The 22,270-nt window shown below is 48.5% G+C and overlaps 1 protein-coding gene across 6 annotated transcripts in view; it reads left to right on the forward strand.

The window, feature by feature from the left end:
* Nucleotides 1-205: 205 nt before the first annotated feature.
* MMP17 (matrix metallopeptidase 17) overlaps nt 206-22,270 on the forward strand; it is a 53,945-nt gene continuing 31,880 nt past the window's right edge. For all 6 annotated transcript variants that reach the window (XR_004061149.1, XR_004061148.1, XR_004061150.1 and 3 more), the window contains exon 1: nt 206-747. Coding sequence is in view for 3 of the 6 variants with exons in the window: in XM_030958897.1 (XP_030814757.1) it covers nt 619-747 (129 nt within the window). In the remaining 3 variants the exon portion in view is untranslated. The remainder of the gene's footprint in view (nt 748-22,270) is intronic.

Raw genomic sequence — 22,270 nt, forward strand, 5'->3', positions numbered from 1 at the left:
CTGAGGGATTTCAGCCAGACACAGATATTAAAACGGGAGGGGACTGAGCCCGCTCCTGCCCGCGCGACGCAGAGGGAGCGGGCAGGCATCGCTAGCGGGGCTCGGCGCTGCGCCGCGGCCAGACCGCGCTTGCGAGCACCCCCCCCAACGCCGGCGGAGCCCTGACACCGCCTCCCTCATTAGCATCCCTTCCTCCTCCGCCTCCTCCGCCGGCCGGCCGCAGAGGGGTGCATGGCAGCGGCGCCTGAGCCGCGGCGACTCCCGACAGCGGCAGCTGCAGCTACTGAGCCGCGCTCTGCTCCGTGCCAGCGGCCGCAGCAACTTCGCCGCTCCGAAGGCTGCGGAAGCGGGGCGATGTAGCGGCGCACCCGGCAGCGCGAAGCAGCGCGGAGCGGAGTCCCCCCAACCTCTCTTCCCGGTGGGGCGGAGCGGAGCCCCCCTCCTCCATCCTCGGCGGAGCAGCGCGGAACAGAGTGGAGCTCCCCGCCTCTCTTCCTCCTTCCCGGCCTCCTTCCCTTCCCGGCGGCAGCCGCAGCCCGGGGCGGGAGCGCGGATGCGGCGCGGAGCCCGGCGGAGCCCATCGCGGGGCCAGGGCCGCGCGCCGCGAAGAGCGGGGGGATGCTGAGCCCCGCCGCACGGCACCGCGCCCGCCTCCGGGAGATGCTCCTCGTGCTCGCTCTGTGGCTGGCGTGGCAAGAAGCGCCCGCGGCGCCGACCCCCGCGGCGGAGGACATCACCCGGGGAGTTGTGAGTTACCCGCGGCCCCCCGCTCCTCTCCGCTCCCCCCTTCCCCGCCACCCGACTCGTCGGGTACTCCCCCACCTTCGGGCATCGCGGGCCCACGCGGCGCTGGGCGAGCTTCGGCGGCTGGAAATGCTCCCTGGCGCACCCCGCTGCCCAGTACCCCCTTTGCGCCACTGCCCGCCGTCCTGCCCCCGCTGATCGGGCCCTTTTACACCCGGTGTCTCCTCCAGCATTATCTACGTGGTGCCGCTCGTTGCAGCTGGTCGTCCCCGTCCCCCCGCGTCCCCCCCGCACCCAGCGCCCTCACCCCATACCCACTGCACCGAGCCCTCTGGAAGCCAGAATCCCCCTCCCTAGCACCCCAGTACATGGTGCCTCTCCTGCCGCCTCCTCACCCAGCCTGGTGACCCAACTTTCCCCCAGCCGAGCATCGTGGGGCGATGGCCTCACCAGCTTTCACACATGGATGGTGATTTCTCAGGCGCTGGGAAAGGGCTGGTCTGTCTCGAGGGCTCCCTGCCCGCCGTGGAGCCGCACAAACTCCAGCAGCAAGCAGGGTAAAACGGCACGTTTTGAGTCAGAGCGATCCCCCAGGACTGAGACATGCCTCGGGGATGTGTTAGGGGCTGGTCGGTGCCGGCAGCAGGTGGAGGGTTGGCTGCACAGCGCGGCCATCCTTGTGGTCTTGCTTCTCCCCTCCCAGGTGCCTGCTTAGTTCGCAAGGATATAACAGGTTTCAGCAGGCATGGAGAGCTTAGGTCACGTCTCTGCCGGGTCACAGTGCCAGCAGGTCCATGCAGCTTCACCCCTCTGAGAGTGAAGAAATTAAGGGTTTTCTCCTGAAGGAGGAGAACTTTCTTGTAGCTTATACCAATTGTAGCTCAGAGACGCCCCGCGACTATATCAAACCTGCGTGTCAGAAAGCCATCTGTGGCTGGGTGTGGGGGGGCAGTCCTGGGGTTGGACCCGCCAGTTTGGAGAAATTCCCTGAAATTTAGTACATTTCGAAATGCTGCCAGTGCACTGCTGTGAAGGCGGGAGGGAGGAAGGGTTTGCGGCGCGGTAGGGTTATCTAATGAGCAGGGCTCGCTTAGAGCAGTGCGCCACGCTGCCTCCGCCGCCCAGGCTCCGGCTCCAAGCTTGTGCGTTGGCTCACAGGCTCCGGCTCAGACACCTGCCAGGGAAGACAAAGCCTATCGTTCCCCATCTGTTCCTAAGAGAATAGAAAATGTGGTGAATATAAAGTATACCTGCATCATTATGGTGCATTCACTTTCCTCTGTAACCAGATGTTAAAGCTGGAATTAATATTTCATGCAAACAGCACACAGATTGATGTATTCTGCCCCAGTCAATTTAACTCAAACTTTGTCTTTTGACCTGCTTTTACCCTCGCTACCGAATAAGCTGCACTCAGCTTTTACAGGGTAAATGTTAATACTCGAGGGGCTTATTAGTTACTGATGACAACTTTCAGGCATTAATGTAAAATTTTTAGCCCTGGAGTAGATTTGAGCACTCTCTCTAAGCCCTGCTGAAGAGCTGGGGCTGCCTCGCAAAGCAGAAGGTGGTGGGGATGGTGGTACTTGAGCAGAAATTAACTACGGGAGAAGGGGGTTACATTAAACCAAGACTTGTTTAGGCTGGGAATCTGACATTTAGGATGTATGATTGATGTCAGGGTGCTGTCTCCCTCCTGTTGATGTCCTTGCTGGGGCAAAGAATCTCTCCAGCTTGAGACAGCATTGGTGAGGGGGTTGAGTGTAAATCAAAGGGGTTGAATGTAAATCAGGTTTAAGCTTATGCCCTCTATTGAGCAGTAAGGAGCACAGAAGCTAGATATTTTCAGAGGTTTTGTTAGAAAACTACCACTCTCAGGGAAGTGAGAGCCTCAAGAATGATTTGACATCCACTTTATGAAGCAACTACAAAATTAAAGATCTACGGGGCTTTTCAATCAAATATTTGAAATCTAGGAAACATGACACCATGCCAATAGAAAGCTCTGCTAACCTTGGAAAATTATATCCAGCAATTCTCTGCAGTAAACAGAACACAATGTCAACAGAGCTTGTATAGCCCAAATGCTCACCCCTTGTAACCCAGAGGTTTTCAGTGCTGAACTGGACTGTGCCTCTGTCTTCTGCTCCGCTCCTGCTTGGAGTTTGTTTTAAATGAAACAGTGGTGGTGGGCCAAATTAAAGTTCAGCAGAATGAAAGAGGGCTAAAATTCAAAGGCAATTCTTGTTAGCATGCTGCCCAAAGCAATATAACATGGAATGATTCTCCAGATTTCATTACTAGTGGAATATCCTGCCCAGTTTATAAATCTAACTTGATTATTAATGTTTTTATTTTTCTCCATTAGCTGCTCTGACAAAGAGAACATAAAATAGCTGATGGAACAGAGCTTGACTTGAGTGATTCCACTGAATTTTAGTACACTGCTTTTGAGATTTATGACTTTGCATTTTGCAGTGCTGCCTTTACAGTAAACCCCCAACCCCTCCCCACCACAACATTCACAAATTGCATCTTTTTATGGCTGTTGAGCTCGGACGTCTCAGGAGTGCAAGCAGCAAAAACTTCCTATACACTAGTAGTAACTTAGTAATGAGAGCTCTCATTTCCCTGGGCTTTGTACCAGGTCTGGCGGGAGGTCTGCCTTCAAGCTGCGCTTTTCAGAATATATAGCTGGCGTGTGGAGCCTGAACACTGAAGATGCTGACGTGGAGATTGGCTGGTTTGTGAGGGAGCAGGCTGTTCCCGCAGGCAGCTCCTGCCCACTGGGCTGCATTGGTGCTGTTGTGGGGACATGGCTCTGAGGGCAAAACCTGTGGCTTGGCTAGCTTGGCCTCAAGGGAGATGTTTTGCCTTAGGGAGTTGCTTTGCCTGGCACAGAGGTTGCCAGAGAGCGGTTGACAGTGTGGTGGTGGTGGCATCACTGAGATCATGCTTTGTGGACATGGGCTCTGGCATCAGTGGCTGAAGGATGCAGGAGTGCCAGGAAAGTTTTAGTTTGGTTACTAGAGCATGGGTGAAAAAAAAGAAGACTGTGAGCTGCTTTTTCTTGACTTTGTGGCCAGGGGTGAGAGGGAAGGTCTATGCATGCCCCCGAGGCGTTTCTCCAGCTGGGGATTGCTGGGCGTTCCTGGGGGCTTTCGTATGCCCTGCTCACAGCATCCTGCTCACAAAGCCCCGTCTGTGTTGTTCTCAGAGAAGTTGCTTCCAGGGTTTGGAGGCATTTGCATTCATCGGTGGAGACCACGACCCGCGGTGGTTATCCCAAGTGGCTCTTTGTTTAGGGCTGGGCCCTCCTTTTATGGCCGCTTCTCATTTGAATGACAAGGATGCATTTGTGGGCAGAACTTGGTGGCACAGAGCCCTTTGAGGCTGTGCCCCCCCCCCCCCCTTCCTCCCGCTGGCTATGGTGGGCCAGGGGAGAGACAGAGGTTCCTCTGTGTCCCCATGTCAGGGAGCAGCGGGACAGGAGGAACGGCAGTTTCCTATGAGGGTGTGCCCTGCATCTCCCAAGTGCCAAATTTCAGAGTAGAAGCCAGCCCAAGACTCATCCTTGCTGTTTCTGGGGTGCTTTCCCAGTCCTGAGTAGGGTAGGACCATCCTGCTGCCCACGTGCGGCATCCTGGTCCAGCTGCCCTCGTGCTCCCATCTGCCCAGAGTTAGCCAAGATCTCCCCTAAACTGCATTTAAGTACCCAGTGGGGCATGTCCCTGAGACATGGCTTAGCTCCTGGTTCAAGGCTTGGGTAATCAGCGTCTCAAAGTAAAATCCTTGTACAAATGTAGGCTGTTCCCTGTATCAGGAGAAAGTACTGTACCTCTTCTGTTTCTGCTAATGGGGAAATTAAAAATTGATAATTTCAGTTGGAGCTTCATTCAGCCTTCTAAAATGGCGAGTCTTTAAGGACAGATTACTTAATAGAGTCCCTAAACAGCCTTGGAGAGAGGAGCTTTGCTTGGTCCCTCTGCCATTAAAGCACTTCACGCCTTCCCATATGGAGCAGTGCCCATCCCAGGCCATGAATTCCCTTCAAGAAAGCTAAGCTACCATTAAAAAAAAAAAAAGTTGGTTACATTTTAAAGTACCTCTTGACGCCAAAGTAGAATGCAAACTAAATTGACAAAAGACTGTCTGGAAGCTTTCCGACAGCCGGGCTGCTGTGAAAGCATTTAATCTGGTATTAAAGCCCTTGTTGGTGTGAGCTGCTCTTTCCCTTTCAGATTTGAGACCTCCATGTACAGTAATGCAATTTCCTCCTGGGCTTGGCTGCTATTGTGGTCCCAGCCGTGAGAACTAGCCAGGGTAGTCAGGCTAAATTACCCACTTTAATGAAATTTGGGAAGTGTTCAGAGCCAGTGGATGAAACCCTGTTGTCACCAAGGACTTCCCTACACTTGATGCTGGGGATGGAGCAGTGAGTTCTTGCACTGGCCTCACTCTTCATCCTTGGTGCTGTGTTGGGGGTAGAAGTTCCTGGCTAGAAGGCACCCCCTTCCCTGGGGACAGCATGAAGTGTGGCTGTACCTCCATCTTCTCCTTTTGCCCCTAAATCTCCTGTGGCGAAGGGAGATCGCTGCCTGTGTGACTCAGCCTGGATATTTAGTTATTCTTCCTCATTAAATTAAACATGCAAAGAGGCAACACCAAGTGCAATGCGTCCCCATCCCTGCCCAGCATTGGCCAGGGCTCTCCTGTTTTGGTGTTGGGTGTGACTCACCAGTGGGAGCAGTGTGTGTTGGCTCTGTGGAGGACAAGGGGTGACATGGGTGATGTATCCATGAGAGTAGAGGACAGGGCTGTCTGTGACACTCTGTTTGTCCTGGCAGGTTCATAACTGCCAGTGACGGCTCACTGTGACTCATCATCAGGGCTGTGCACTAATTTCTCATTATTTACTCATTGTCAAAAGTGCTGCAGGAATGGGGCTCTGTGGCTCCGGGAAGGGTCATGCTGTGGTTGAGGGAACCTTTATTTCTGGAATTTCTAGACCCTGTAGGAGCAGCTGTATACCCTGTGTGGGTCTCGTGTCCTGGCTGGCCCTGTGGAGGTGACAACTTGGAGGGAAAAGCCATCACATCTTGGCTGATGATGAGCACGGGCCACCACATTGTCACTTTTTAAAGGGTCTCGCTCAGACTACAGCACCGCTTAAAAGCCTAGGATTTGCTTTCAAAATAACCTGTGATCTGACAGCAACAGTTCTCAAAATTCTTTCTTTTATCAAAATCACTTTAAATGGGTAGATTTGGGAGTTTTGGAATCTCCTGCTGCTGCACACGTGCCAGCTGCATCTTCTTTGTCCCAGATTTTTATGAGGATTGTCTCTGTTTTCTGGGTCAGAGAATTAAGAGATTTGATGTTATATTAAAAAAACCCGCACCAAACCACATATGCAAAGTTAAATCCAATGCAAAACAAAGCAGACAAAGGGGCAAAGGGAAGGAGCTGCTGGAGGACCAGAGAATTTTAGATCAGAATGAGAAACTGCATTTGACAACAGGTTTGTTCTAAGGGAAGACCTGACATGGATAATTGCTGACATTCACTGAGGAGCATGGTCTTCAAATGGGATTCAGGCTTTTTAATTAGCCATGATGATTTAATAGAAAAGAACACAATTAAATCTGAGGAACTTCCTGCATCAGAAGATACCATGTGCACAGAAAATTGTTCTTCCAAGAAATCTAGAGACGACCTACAGCTCCTGGTGACAACAGTCCAAATACAGTCACTTGGGAAGTGGCAGTATATTCAGGATTTTTTTTCATATTGTTTTTACAAGAGGGAGTTTCTGCCTCTTTCTGACAGTCAGTGGTCAGGCAGAGTTCTTCACACCGGCTCACATTCTATTTCATCCTGACAATATTGATCTTTTGAGTGAACAAAAGCAATTTTACCTGTGTCATGGGGCCCTTGCTCCGAGGTGATGGACATGTTTAGATTATTTTGTCATATAACAAACCCCAGCTGGCATCTCTGTGGTTCAGCTCCCAGCTGCCGAAGATCATCCAAGAGTGTCTGTGCTGCTGTTACATCCTGGGTTTGCTCTGAAATCCAAGAGCGCTCTACACAGTCCACTATACACATCCTTCTTTAAGAGTACAGGACAAAAGTCTTCCTCATCCAAAACAGAAGTGGGAGATAAGTGGACTGCTCTACCCACAGGTTTGTCTTCGTTTGCAGAGGTTGCCTGTCATGCGCCGTGGTGGGGGCACTTAACCTCCACGCAGCTTCCTCAGGGATTGCATCCAAAACCACCTGACTCTAGATTTTTTCCCTTTCCACCAAATGCCTCTGTCTGGAGATGGCAGAGTACCAAGAGATCAAAAAGAAACTTCAGGGGCTACTTGCAGACTTGGGGGAGATTTCACTGTCCAAGGGCTGAGGAAGCAGATCTGAGGATGGTGTTGGGACCAAGGGAGCAGCTGAACCCTTCAGGGGTCCCAAGTGGGATAAAAAGATGAAAAAGATCAGTGTGTGAGGAAAGGGTTCCCACGGGCTCTTTTGAGAGGAAAACCTGGAACCACTCTTCTGAGGAAGCATCCACTTGACTGGCAGCTGTAGACTTTACAAAATACTGCAAGTTCTAGGCTATAGTGCTTGTTCTTGACTGTCTACATATCAGTTAACCCTTCATGAAGATTTGCTTTTCTCAGTGAGATGCTGTCATGCAAAAGTGCTACTGCTGATAGTGTGGTTGAAGTACATCTCAGGAGACAGATTCTCCCACTTTCCTCAAAAGTGGAAGCTGTGACTTCACTGAGCTGCTGGGTGACTCTGCTGGGCTCCTCCACAACTATAATCACCAAAAACTTGGATGACTGCTGGGATTAAAGGTGTAACACAAGAAGATGCTCCTTTAGTCTTTCTGTAGCTGCTGAGAAGTTTAGTGATGGGACCCCAACAGAAGCACAAGAAGCAAAAAGATACCATGACTGCTAGAGACAATCTCACCATGACTCCAGACCTAATTACCTGCAGTGCTGGAGTTGATGTATTCGGTCTTTGGGAAAGGGTGTTAGGTCTCATTTATCACCGAGCAAGAAAAAGCCAGCAGTCTCTCATGTTTTTCCTGAGTCCACCACAAGCTATCTCCTCTGGAGATAGCACATCTATTCCACATTAATCATGTCCTGGTTGGTGCTTGGTCAGGGTTGTGTCTTTGACAAGGCTTGTGGTGGGGAGCATGGGAGCTCCCACCCACCCTTAAACTTGTTCCCACCTTGTTATTTGTGTTTACTTTATCATTTCTGTCCTGCTGTCACGTTCACAGTGTCCCTCTGGTGCATCTGTCGCAGCAGGATAATCAGTGACGATGCACAAAAAGTATTTTTCTCCTTTGATAAACTCTCTGCATTAAGCTGGCTTTTCTTTTTCTTGTTTGTTCTCCATTTTGATGCTGCTTGGCAAATTCCCCATTGCTCTGTACTGAGCCATGCTTTCTCTACCTTTGCATCCTTTATGTCAGAGATGCATTTTTGTTCAAAAGTGAGGATATTGGATTCACAAATGGGAAATTCCCCACAGACACGCCTGTGAAATGGCAACATGTTTTATATGAAGGCACAGCTAAAGAGAGATAGGTAGTTTGGGACTCTTGCCACATTTATTTTATACTGCAGCAATGTATCCTCCAGGTCTGATCAATGAGACTCCGAAATGAGGAGTCTTGCCACGCCTCAGCTGGCTCTCAAGTGTATAGCAATCCAGTCCTTCCTCTCGGGTAGGATGCATGTCACATTTCATGACAGAATGACAGGCCTGTCAGACAATCTATTGCTGTTTTGGCATTTCTGATACACCTTGTGCTTTGGTACACACTCAGTGTCCAGAAAGATCAAGATAATCTAGAGGAAATCAACTGTCATGCCACAGAGTCCTGTATGGGCAGTGAAGAGGCCATCACTGATTTGAGCAGTCTTCTACCGGCTCACCTGGGTTAAAAACTCATCCAAGAAGATACTGAAATTTTCTTTCTCTGCTGAAAGTCCACAGCATCAAGTGCCTGATCTGCCAGGTTCTGTGGCATGAGGTATGGTTCCTGACCAAGTGGTTTCATCACTTCCTGAAAGGTGACCTGAGCTCTGAGCTCCAGGTCTCCAAGCCAAAAGCTTCCTTTGTGAAGGGTATCCACTCCAGAGTGGAGTTGGGTGGCTTTTGTGTGTTTCTCATTCAGATTTTTATTACTGGGGGAGGGAACGGGGGGTTACTTTCGCTGGTTTATCTCTTGCCCGCAAAGTCTTTCCATGCATCAGGGTTTGCCAGGAGCCCAGCACACCCTTCAGACAAAGCTCTTTCCCCAGAAGAACAGCTCCCGAGGGTTCATGCTCCCTGCCTGGTCTGTGCGCGGGAATGTGGAGGTTGGAGAAAAGAGGTGCCAGTGCGAGCCCCTCCGCAGCCCCTGAGGAACGCCTGTTCCCTTCCCTGCAGCCCCTTGGTATTGGCAGAGCTATTCAACACGCTTTTTTGAGGAAAAAGAGTTTTATTTCTGAAATAGCAAACGTCATGATGAGTCACGGCACCAGAGTCGAGATCTCCTGGGAGATGTGCATCAGCTGCTTTCCTTCTGCAGACGGAACCCTGGGCGAGACCCGGCCCCGGCTCCCGCCGCCGCCGGGACTGGAGCGGGAGGAGCCGCTCGGAGGGGACATGGGAGCGAGCGTCTCGTCGGTGTCGTGCCGATGCCCTCTTGTGGAAACTAGGAAAACAGCCGAGAAAATATGCTGGTGCTGGGCCGGGAGCGGTGGTTAGAAGCCCATCCGTGGGAGCAGGGAGAAGTGCTGGGTGGTTGGTCCCCTGGAGCTGCAGCCCGAGAGCCTTTGTCACTGATGTCAGTGGTATTGACACTGTGGGAGATGCTATTAACTGAGCTTGGGGATAGGGGCTCCCAAGTCTCAAATCCTGCATCTTGTGTACACCTTTGGTGGCAGAATTCCTGTATGGTGACAGCTGTCTGTGCTTTAAATGGGTGAAGTTCCCCAAGTGCCTCTGCATCTCCTTGCTGTTGTTCTGCAGTAATTCCCATGTCCCTCATAGCAAACACCTTTATTAACAGCGGTACAAACTTTATTCTTGAGCAAGCACTGAGCCTGCCAACTGCACCAGCTCTGCTGTTTTCTTGAGAAAACATCACGCTGCTTTGAAAACGTCAGTGGCTGAATGTGCCCAGGAGACCACAGGGCCGATGTGCTGGCTCTTGCCTTCACAAACCCCAGTCCCAAGTCATCCGCAGCAGCTCTGGCTGCAAAGGGTGGTGATGAATAGCGGCTCTGGAGCAAACCTGCAGGTGCCAAGTGGCTTCTGACTCTGCCACCCACCTTGCTCCCAAACCTCTTTGTAAGAGCTGGCAGAAATGGTACTGTGCTGGGTAGGAAATGCCAGCCCAGCACCGTCAGTGTTTTCCATCCTCTGTTCTGGTTTTCCAGCCCTGTGGGGCACTGGTGCGCCACATGCTGGTCTCCCATTGCTGCTGCAGAACAGCCCTGGCAATAGATCTGGCTCTGCTACCCCAGAGCCCCAGTCCCACAGCTCCCCTGAGTTCAAGTTCTCCTTATCTTCTCCATGTTTCTCTTCTATTTATTAATATCCTTAAAAAGCTGCCTCTTTTAAATGTCTAAAGAATTTTAACCGTTAAAGCCAACTTGTCTCTTGCATTTTCCAGACTCGGCAGTTCCTCTCCCTTCCATGTTTTCCTGGAAAGCAGTCTATAAAAGCCCATCTGTGTTGGGTAGGTCACCAGTACCAGCCCAGGAATGGGCTGTGCATCATCAGAAGTGAAAGGAAGCCAGAGTTCTGGGAGCTTTGTGTGGAATTCATGCAGAGTCCTTGCGGAGACTTACTGTCCCTCCTGCATTATGCCTGTCTGTGTGATCACAGATACTGAATTTGCTTGTGTATTTAGAGGAGTCAGTTCTTTGGGCAAGGACATCTGCTATTTTTTTGTAGCTCTGCGATCATCTCTCAACCTGTAGGTTTTCTAGACCAATACTGTGTCTGAACTCTGACAGTCCTGAATTAATTTCCTTTTGTGGAGGAACAATAATATATTTCTGATGTTGTGTTGAGGGAATTCAGTGTTGAGAGCCAGACTTGTTCAGAGCCAGGCTTGAATGGGGCCAAGGAGCTGAGCTCACCTTCTCAGAGAGGCTCTGATCTTATTCAGAGCCAAGAGATACAGCTGCAAAAGTTTAATTAACATTGCAAACCCCTTCAAAACAGAGTTTCTGGCAAAATTGCCAGCTCTGCTCTGCAGCAGGTAGGATGCTTGAACGGCTTCCATAGGGATCTGTTACAGACATAATACAAATGTTTCTTTACCTGGATGGTTGCAAGAACAGCAACCAGAGAAAATCAATATGGCATACTCTCCTTCCCCAGGGTAGTCTAGAACCCTAAAGAGCAAACTAATTGGCAGCCAGGTCCCCAGCACGTCACCTTGGGATGCTCCAAAGAACTGGAAGTTGCTGGATAGCAGCTGGGGGTGGGGTGATGTGTTGGTTTGAACAACCTGGGGAAGGGTGCAGGGTCTCATTGCCATCTATGGGTGATGAAGCTGGGCTGGTGGGGAGCCCTGAGTATGGGCTGGTGCAGAGGAGGACATCTCAGTTCACAAATTTGCCACAGATTGTTTGTAGAAAAAAAAAAAAAAAAGTGACTGCTGCAGCTATGACTGAGCCTTGGGAAATTTTAATAATAAAGACAGTGGCGGCTGGAGTAAAATGTGACCCAGCTGGTTCCCTTGTGAGGATGAGGGCAAGGGGAATTGCTCTGTTGAGAAAATCCCAATACCTAAATTTTTCAAAGGCTTCAGGTCTCCATCCACATTGTTCTGGAGAAGGAACTCATTCCTGGGGCACTCCATTGTGGGAGCAACAGCACTTTCTGGTGTCATTGTATTATCACAGTCCAGACAGGACATGCTCAAACCATCCTAAAAAGGAGGTGACCAGAACTGACCCATCTTTGGCGACTGTGCAGAAACAGAGCTGCTGAGCTGAGGAGCCGCTGCTGGTTCTCAGCTTACCTTTTTTTCATGTGACTTAAGTGCCTATTGGCCAGTGAAAAGGGTGATTCTGCTCCTAATTAAGAAGCCTAAGGGAAATTAGTTGTTTCCATAATGTCAGAACAGCAGAGGGAAGCTGGTGGACTCCAGTCTCCCCAAGCCTGACTTGTTGGTAATGCAGCAGGGCAGGCAGTAACCTCAGCATGAGCAGCAACTGAGGCAACAGCAAACAAATTCTTTAAGGACTCTCCTGACATAAATAAACATGGAAAATAAATTATGTCCCCGGCACTCTGCCCTTAACTGATGGGAAACAAGGTAGTTCAATAACCTGGAAGAGCTTCAGGAGAAACCAGCTTGCCAGCCCTAGGAGAAGGGGGAGTGCTGCCTGCAAGTGTGCAAAGGAGGTTAGAACATGTGGTAGAGCATGAAGCTGTACAGTGCGAAAATACTTGCAAATTGAATGATGAGTGATGATGGTTTTCCTGTGAGAAAGAGCAGAAAGGAGAAGTAGTGTCTGTTGCTGATGGTGGATGTGAAAGGGTGAGGGCAAGGGTGCCAGGTTTGTATCCGGAACTTTGGAGCTCTGACCTGGGGAAGTCACCTGTGCTTTTACTTTGTCATATGAGCATTGATCATTTTGTGTAGGGGAATGTGCCGTGAATTATGATATAAAGTCTCCTGGGAGAGTTGGTGATGTAAATGCCGCCCCCATAGGCGCAGCAGTAAGTGCGTGGGCAGAGGGGCTGCTGGGCGATGCTCCTGCCATTCATGGGCAGCTGTCCTGGCTTTTTGTGACACAGAAAACCTTGAGCTTCAGCCCCAGCCCATCCTGCTCTTTCCTGCTTCCCACTACTCCACCTATCTCCTGCTTCATCTTTTAATTAGACAGGACTGGGCATTACCCAGTATCCAGAGCTCCCTGAAAGCTTCTCTCTTATGGCAATCTCTGAATGCATCAGAGCAGTTAGTGTTTCTTTTATTCACGGCATTGCATTTCTCTGGCTTCTCTAGAAAATTCCTTTTGGTCATTAAGTGACCTGGCTACTAGGGCCCAGGTGGCTGCTGCTTTTCTCTCAGCTTTAGAAATTGCCTGCTTAATTTCCCTGGTAATATGCCAGCCCTGCGCTGGGGTCGGGGAAAGAGGGTGCCCAGCATGGCATGCACAGACATGCTGTGGCTGAGAGGCTCTTGCAGGGCTTCCCTGCCACTGTCCTCTTGTCTGCAGGGACAGCTCTGAGCAGAGGGGAGGACCACAACCAGCCACAGTTTGTGGAGTGAGGGCTGGAGGACACTTCTCACTCATGCAGGGTCTCCTGGTGATCTCACTGAAGGAGCGATGCAGCAGTGGCCTGATGCTGCTGCACACCTCTAGTTCACCTCCACCATGGCTGCCCTTCCTGGGTGTAGCACCTCATCTTCACGATTAAGAAATAATGCAGAAGATTATCTTATCTTGAATGCATCTTGATTCAGTCATGCTAAATTTAAAACTCATCTTTGTGGGGTGGCCCAATGCATGAGTTCATTTTTTGTCTCAGCATCCCTTGGTGAACCTAGGTTTGGATTAGCCTCCTTCATTTCTCACTCTACCCTTTTTGACAGATTCAGATATATGTGCCATTTCTGCGCCTGACTGCTCCAAAAAGACCCTTGATGATAACATTCCATTGCCAGGTGATGAGTGCACTTCTTTGAATTCCTGTATTCTAAGGCAATTGCAGGGCAAAAACCTCTCAAGAGAGCGCTTGGCTGCAGCATGGGTGAGCTCTAACACCCTGCTGAGCCATGCCCCCTGTGCTGCAGCTGCTGATTCGGGACCTTGGGGAGCTACTGGCAGCATTGGAAAATAATTGGTGCCCTGGTTAAGATGTGATGGAATGTTATTTGCAATGTATTAAATTGCATTGAGTGAATGCATATTTAAGTAGTTGTGTAAACCCATGCACATGCATTGATTGTTCATGGAGTTTAAGAAAGTTCTTTACCTGCTCAGGTCTTTGGTTTCCCACCCATTGTGACAGGCTTTGCAGTAGCCTTCCACCTTTGGCAAAATCTTATGATTTTATAGAGGAATGAGCACTGGGAGTTACTTCAGGAGCCAGTTAGTTTTTTTCTGGCGTGGCTCAATTTGTTGTCCATCAGCTTAGGCCAGGGCAGTCAGGGGTGCCTGGACCAGTAGCTAAGCCTGTGTCAAGAAAAGATGGCTGTTGCCACCCAGAGCAGGGAGCTGACCTCGACCACAGCAGAAGCAGCCCTGTCAGGTCTGCATGAAGCAGCTGGTGACGTTCCCGATAGGTGAGCATAGAAACAGCTAATGACTTCTTCCATTTGAGAAATGTTTCCTGACATTGCTGGGGAGGTCATCGTACTTCCCCCAGAACCTGCCACATTCCTGCCACATCCAGCCTTCCCTGGATTTGCGCAGCCACTGGCACCTGGCAGATGCTGCCTGTCCCAGGAGCAAGGAAATGCTCAATCCAGCTCTATGTGTGCTGTATTTGTCACTGTTGAAAATCCTCTCTGCGTACAGATACCTGAGAGCAGGTATCCCTAGGAGAGAGGTTACTGTCTGCACCCTCAAAAACAATGCATCCAGATCCAGTGAGCAGCTTCCTCAGTAGCACCAGCACAACATGGCCTTGCTCTGCTGATGTCCCTGATCCAACCCAGTGATCTACACTGGAAGGCACATTCAGTGTGTGATGCCCTATCTTTTGCTAAAGATGGAAGCCACAGCCAGCTCCAGGCAGTTTTGCCTGGGAACGGATAATTTTTCCTCATTCTCTGTTAAAACAGATTTCAACCATTAAAAAAAAGGGGGAAATGAAGCAATATACAGTCTCCAAATGACTGAATGCAGGACCTCACAAACAAGATCAAGTAAGTCAGAGGAATCCATAATTTTGATGTTGAAAGAAATGCCTTTTCCTGGGTGTATTTCTCCTGTAAAGAGTGAAATTGTTTCCAAGCAGAACAGGGCCAGCTTTCCTGGTGAGTGGAACCTGTGGTGCCAGTACCTGTGCGAGAGGCAACAGGGAAAGGCAGAAGGTAGCCAAAACATCTGGTAAGAAAGGGTTGGATCCAGCCCCACTGCAAAAGAGGCAGAAGTGAGTGGGTCCAGAGCCCAAAGACATCACTCCCAATTTCCTTGGGCTTCATTACTGGAAGAGCAGAGTGTGGCAATGACAGAAAGCCAAGTTGAAGTGGAACTCATGAGACAGAGAAGCTCTGATAGGGAGAGCATCAGTGCTTGAGAAACCATTGTGTTGGAAACCGTTTGCTTTATATTATTATTATTATTGTTAGTTATTATTATTATTATTATTAATAATAATAATAATAATAATAATAATTTTCTCTCCTCGCTATTCCTTGATATGGTTGGGCATTTTCCAAATCATTCCCATGTGAGTGGAGAGCTCAGGGGGCTGTATTTCATAATCTGTGTGACTTGATTAGTTTGGCCATATATTTAAACCTCATGAAATTGGCCGATTTTGCTGAGGTTTATAATAGATTATATCAATCTCCTACCATCAGTTTTGCAAATAACCGCTTGTTGGCTTCTTAAAGTGTTACAGATAGAGAACAGGGTGTGTGCTGCCAAGGAGAAATCTTATTTAAAAGAGATAATATGTCTTCTGTGTGAGCTCAAATGAGGAAATGGATGTTTGTGAAACTCTTTAAAGCATGGTTCTATCAAGAGCAAGAAGATCACTTTTGTTTTTCATTTGTATGCAAGGTGAAGAAAGGACAAGACTTTTTTATTCTCCTCCTCTGAACTCTTACAATCTTCCACCATAGAAGTTGGTGATAATTGCTGCAAAATTACCCAACTGGGTCAAGGTGTAATTTTTAATCTTGAGTATCTTTCACTCTGTGAGCAATTTGAATGATTTGACTTTTAACACCTTGGCAACCCATCACTGGAACAAATAGAAATCTGGCGAGCAGATGCTAGTGCACAGCAGCATTGATCCAGGCTGTGGAAAAGGCCAGCTGCTGCCTTCCCTTGCACCCAAGGGCCTTTTCCATTGATTCACCTCTGTTTTGGGTAATTGGCTTTTGCACATCAGACTAAGAAGTGCTCTACAAGCTGCTCCTTTTCTTCCCCCACTTCTTCTTTCTGGGAGATTTTCTTAGGTTTGAAGAAAGAAGGGGTGAGTTTTGAGTTGCAGGGTGAAGATGAACTTTGAACAGCAGGGTGAAGGTCCTCAGACTGCACTGGTATGTGGGAGTGGGACAGGCTCAGCAGCCTGGTGACCCTGCTTCTGGCACCAGCCACAGCCCTGGGGGTGTGATGGTGTGCTGTGCAGTGGGTTGAGATTTCCTGTTGTATGCAAGTAGTCCCTAGAGTCCCTGCTCACAACTACAGCTCTGCCAACCACCTCCCCAGGACAGAAGAAATTTTAATTACTGCAGCTTTGATTTTGACAGCACAGATTTCCCTTGCTACCTTCTAACCTTCACAGTTTCCTGCCAGCAAAGATAAAGTCCCTTTGCAGAGGGTGTTTGTTCCTGTTTGCTCCCACACCAGATAAAAGCAGGGAGAGGAGCAGAGGGCAATGCCTGTCACAGCCGTGGGACCTTTTGCCTGAAAGTCCTTGGGATTCCAAAACCAGGAATTAACCCTGCAGCAATGTCTCCTAGTTGTGTATAAATGGAGCTGGAAAGATGGGGGGCTGTGATTTGGGATATCCTTGGCAAAACCAGCCAGCCCTTTGTCTTTTGGGGCCAGGAAGTTTTCAGCAGGTAAGGGCGGAGCCTGCCCACAGCACCTAGAGCAGGATCCTGCCTGCAGGATGTGGAATTGGGTCATCATGGAGCGGGCTGGCACAGGCAGTGTGACATTAGCAAATGCTCTGGGTTTGTCTGTGGGAGGGATTTGGAGGAAACTCATCATCCAGGTGGTCATTCAGATGAAGTTTTGCCTGCAGCTCATTGACACCACTAGCAGCAAGTGTTTTGTCACCATGTTGCAGTACCAGTTTAGACTGTTTTCTGCACTCTTTTTAATGCCAGCTGTGGTTTCTTTAGCATTCCTGGCAAAACCCAATGATACTTTGGAATGTGTCCTAATTTCCCATCTTTCTTTAGAGCAGAAGGCTTGCCCATGCTCCTTGCACCACACACATGGAAAAGCAGCAAATCCAGAGTAATCCCACCCACAGCAGGTGGATGCACTTACCTCCCATTTGCAGTGCTACAGAGCTGTCTCAGTTTCACACCCCAGCACAGCTTCTGATTCATGGATTTCTTAACATCACAATATTTTCATTGCTAAGTCCTGATTTAAAAGCCTGATGTAAATACAGGGTCAGTGCCTGCTGTTACCAGTCCTTGGACCAGTCCTAGCACCAAATGTGGTAATAACAGCATTTGAATTCCCAGTTTGCAGAGGACTGGAGAATTTCTACAACCTCCTGAAAGGGAGCCATGCTGCAAGCAAATTTAAATTGTGTCCTGAAGTTACCTTGGGCTAGGCTACCAAGCTTAGCTGGCTGAAGAGAAGTGTGTTGCTATAAGGGCAAGAAAGGAAGGCAGGAAGGCACTGATATATGAACTAATGACAGGAAGAAAAATGTGTGGCAGAGCTGATTTGTTGAGGTAAAATGTTGTTGGCTGCTGTAAATGGGGAGTAAGCTTAAGTCATGCTGGAGGTGCAACTCTAAAGGCTGGGATGGAGACTGAGAGCTCTGAACAAGGACATGAACAGGCCAATGCAAACTCTGGTGTTCCTGGTCATACTGCAGGGAGACAGGTCTGGAGTCTCTCCTGGAGAAGACCCTGTCCTAACAAAAGATCTAGTAAATGGAGTTAGCAAGGATTTGTTTTGATGTATAGCAGTCTGTTCAGTTTGCTGCCAGATGTGCTTTGTTTAGTGACTGAAACTGAAGGAGTAGGAGCTCATCTCTGTGAGACTGGGAGAGAGTATACATTAACTCCATTGTGCTCTCTGTGTGACACTCACTTTCCCTACATACCATGAGCCCTGTGCTGTTCAGGTCTGGTGAGATGGCCAGGCTCATTAAGCAAAATCAGAACCTCTCATGTCATCCCTTAGGAGAGCCTCCATGTGTATTCCCATTTTGGTAAAGCGCAGTTTGTCCTTCTTTTAAAAGAATGTATCATTCTCTTGTTCATCTTGGTCTCAATCCAACAGGAAGATAGGAGTGTTCAGAACTTCTCTGCACAGTCTTTGTGGGTGATGTCAGTGGCCCTGTGTCAGATACTTGGGAGGCTTTGAGATTTTAAGTAAAAATCCGAACATCAGTGTGCTGACAGAGCCTCCCCGCTGTGTGCAGGGCAGGTGTCCCCACTCCAGTGATTGAGAGGATTCAGGGAGCCTCCTGATGCTGGGATTCCCTTGGACATGGGCCACAGCAGCTGCTCTCCCTGGTGTATGGACGAGACAGGGTGGAGAAGCATGGGGAGAGGAAGGTCAAGGCACATTCTGTTCTCTCAGCCCCTCTTCAGCAGATGTTTCCTGAGGAGCACTGTCCAGCTGGCTCTGCTCACAGCAGCTCCCAGGCAGCTTTGGACTCCGATGACCCTTGCACAAAATTCTCCAGGAAACCACGGGTAGTCCTGTCCTGTGCCCAGAAAACCCCGAATTTACAAAGTTCTGGCTTTCCCTTTTTGTAATACAGAGAGGGTGTGATTTCATGGATGAGGCAATCACTCACTGTGATTTATTGTGCGGTGTCAGGCAGGGACTCCTCTTCCCTGGCTGCATGTGGATTGCAGCTGGGCACATGGGGAGAGGAATTCTGGGCTTACAAAATGCTGTCAGAACCGGATCTGGTAACATTTAATATAGCCCTGTCACAGCAGATCTGAGGTTACTCATACCTGCTCAGAGCACAACAGTGGGTGATGCTGGTATAGAAGGGGAGTTGCCAGGGAAAAAGATTCCCCAGATCTGGGCACATGCTGGCTGCTGGTCTCCAGCACAGAAGGAGCCAGCATCCAGAACTGCCTGTCCTGGGCTTTGTGTGAGCTGTGAACATCACAGATCATCATCTGCAGCCGCTTCAAGAGTGGTGACTAACAGGTCTTGTGGGTTCCTGTTGCTCCATCTCTTAACACTGGAGTTGAGTTTTCCTCTACTCCGCTTAGCCACTGGATTTGTCAATCAAGACCATACTCATGGTTCATCCTGTGTAAATGGAGGTGGAGCAAGCCTGTGAATTAATCCAACAGGTACCACACTGAAGGATGCAAAGCCGGACACAACCTGGGTACCAACCACACACATAATCTAAAGTGGGTTTGAAAGCACATCCAAACTGATGCCAGTATTTATGAGCCATATAGTTGCAATGGTAGTTCCTTATTGTGCTTCTCAATAGAATAGAGCACAGGGGTTGTTTAGCTCCCCTCCAGTGATGTTACTGGCCTCTGTGCCCACCAGAAGACTAGAATTCATTGTGGTTTTATTTTCCACTACATTTTCCTTTGTAGTGAGTAGTGCTGAGGGTACTCAGGGAAAGCCGAGGTCCCAAGGTTGCCATTCAGCACAGGATCTGACCATAGGCATCTGTCACCAAGACATGGCATTGCCAGGTGAGAGCCTCCTGTGCCTGCCACCAGCAGCCTCCAACCGCACCTGCTCAGTGTAGCAGGGCTATTTTCATAAACCAGCCATAAGTTATGTGATTTAGAGCTATTTCTGTAGCAAGATAAAAGGATGCTAGTTCAGTCACTTACCTAACTTCCTACCACAGTTCAAGAGACCATTATACACCAGGCATTTCTTCTTTTCCTTCCTAGATAACTCAGTGTTGACATGTTGACCACAACAGGCAGCATAGTGCAAAACTAGGACTGATGTACTGACGTAGAAACAGAAAACTATTACTGTTGAAACCGCTTTTTGATGTTCATGTGGGATTTCAGTTACATGCAGGTGGTTTTTTGTGTTTTTTTTGTTTTGTTTTGTTTGGTTTTTTTTTTTTTTTTTTTTTTGCATTGTTTATTGACTTCAAGTGGAAATTTTTAGGATGTGCTGGAAAGCATCCAGTGATTGAAGGACTCCCTAAAGCCCTAGCGTATTAAATCTCCACCAAGAAAAATACACATTTATGTTGAAAATGCAGAATAAACTGTATCTTGTTTATATGTTCTGTCACTCTTTGGTACTCTGAGAAGAAATCTAAGCCATCTGTAGTAAATACTGTGTTGTGCTGCACTGCTCTATCCCCCTTCTATGGGTAGGAATTGGTTCTTTGATCTTCAGTTCAAAAGGGTTGATAAGGCTGTTTCTGTGGTCTGCAGAGAATTTCCTTCTGCTTCTGCAACATCTGATTATGTCTGTGTTTCTGGGAAGGCTCTGGGTATCCATCCAACCAAAGAGATGCTTGCACCTTGTGTAACAGCTCTTGCATGATGGATGAGGCTTGTCTCCAAGTCACCCACCACAGCCCTCCTCTGTCTCCACCTTGCCAGGCGAAGGACATCCTCCCCCCAACACCCAGGAGAGTGGTAACATGAGCAGAACTGTTCGAATGAGCATTAAGTTACATTCTAGACCTGACCACATCTGACAGGACCCACAGGCAGCCACGTTAGCATCCAGTTGCTGGCTGTTCCACTAATGGAACATTTAAAGCAAGGGTTAGGGAGAGGAAGTTATTAGCAGCTGCATTAACTTCCACCCTGGATTCTGTACACAACGGTTGCTCAAATTAAAGAGAGCTGTTTGGATTCAAGCAACTCCTCTGATGGCAGCTAATGAAACTAGTCCCGCAGTTCAGCAGCGGCATCAGCCAAAATCTTGGTTGTAATCCAAACTGCAGTTTTTTTCTCCTAATGAATTAATCAGCTGATTGTGTGCGTGCGATAGCTCATTAGGGAGGCGTGTGGCAAACCTCTGGAAGGGAAGTGCTGGCTCTGCGGGGCCCGGAGGCCATTCCATTGCAGGAACATGCTCCTTTGAGTATTGCAGGACCATATGTGTTGCTCTAATTAATGGGTGTTGTTCCTGGGGTCTTTTGATCTCAGGAAAATGACTGTAAAAATTGTAATACTGTAAACCTTCAATAACTTGGAATAAAACCTCAAACAGCTCAAAGCAATTTCCTTTAATCTAGCTTGTGGTGTTGGGAATTTTTTTTATTATTATTATTTAAAAGCTTCCACCCTATTTAATGGTAGCTGTAGAGATAAAGCAAAGTGTAATTTGAAAATTAGTTCCAGATGTTTGAGTTGTAGCTTTGTTTTACTAATCTGGGTCATTAATTTTGTTGACTAGTATGTTTGGATTTTCTTCCCTTGCATGTGTGAAGCATGGCTGCAGGGTACAACGGGACTTCTGGCAGGAAAAGTCCTCTTGTCTCTGGGCAACTCCACTGAAACAAGGCCTGTTTCTCTGTGGTTATTCAGCATGGAAAGCAGGAGATGAGCTGTGGAGAAGAATGGTGGAGTGGTTTGTGCTCTTGCTGCAGCCCAGGGCATGGGGCACGGTCAGTAGTGAGCAGGGTGCCCCTGCCAGAAAGCCAAGGGCCAGGTTCAGGTCAGGGTAAGGGTTTAACCTCCCAGGCATAACAACACCCTTTTTAAATGAATAAAACCAACTTGTCACTTGATTAATGAAAAAAGGTGCAGTTTGGTAAGGCTTTTCAAAGACTATTAATAAAAGAGATCTTTTCAATGGAAGAAAACTTGCTTCTGCTCAAACCTTGGACTGCCCCAAAGATTTGGAAATTGTGACATACTGGGATCTTCTCAGTGCATGTTGCACATCCACATTGTCTCTGGGGATGTGTTAGTCACTGGCTGCAAAGAGGTTACCTGGAGAAATGTTGGTGGCCATGACACAGACCAGGGAGGAGAGCCCGTGGGTATTGCCACCAGCACCTTCAGGCAGAACACTGAGGGTGCTGCTTGTACCCCTGCCAGCAGTGTTCTCAATTTAACCCCAGTTACCCCAGTTTCTTCATTCAGCTTTGATGGGATGGGCATGGAGACAGACTGGGATAGTGGTGCAAAGCTCAGGGTCCGGTTCACAAATCTGCCAAGGAGTGAGGGACTGTGGTAAAGCTCTGTTCTTCTCTCAGCTTGGCAACAGGCTGGGTACACTGAAGATAACAATCTCCATCCCTGAGCAAAGGGAATGTTACGACCTCTACGGGATTAAGGCTGTTTTTCTCCAAGAGAAAAAAATGTCCTGATTGTTCAGGGCTAAGCTTTAGATAGATGGTCATTTTAATACTACAAGAGCAGGCAGAACTGTGGAGCCAGCTTGAGTATAATTTTCCTGTTTATCCTGATTTCTGTTTTGCTGTTTATCCTGTTTATCCTCTCCTTGTTATCCTGAACTGGTTTGCCTTCTTGTAAATGCCAACCTACCACCCTTAAAAAGAAATAATCAGGAAGAAAACTTGCTGACCGAGTCTTTCCTTTGCCTGTGGCAGATCATCTTATATAATATTAATATTTGTAAAAGCAGACCTACAGAGCTCATAAATCTTCCATAAAAGAGGGGCAATATCTACATCT

The sequence above is a fragment of the Camarhynchus parvulus genome, chromosome 15 (genome assembly GCF_901933205.1).
Source record: "Camarhynchus parvulus chromosome 15, STF_HiC, whole genome shotgun sequence".
Classification (NCBI taxonomy): Eukaryota; Metazoa; Chordata; class Aves; order Passeriformes; family Thraupidae; genus Camarhynchus; species Camarhynchus parvulus.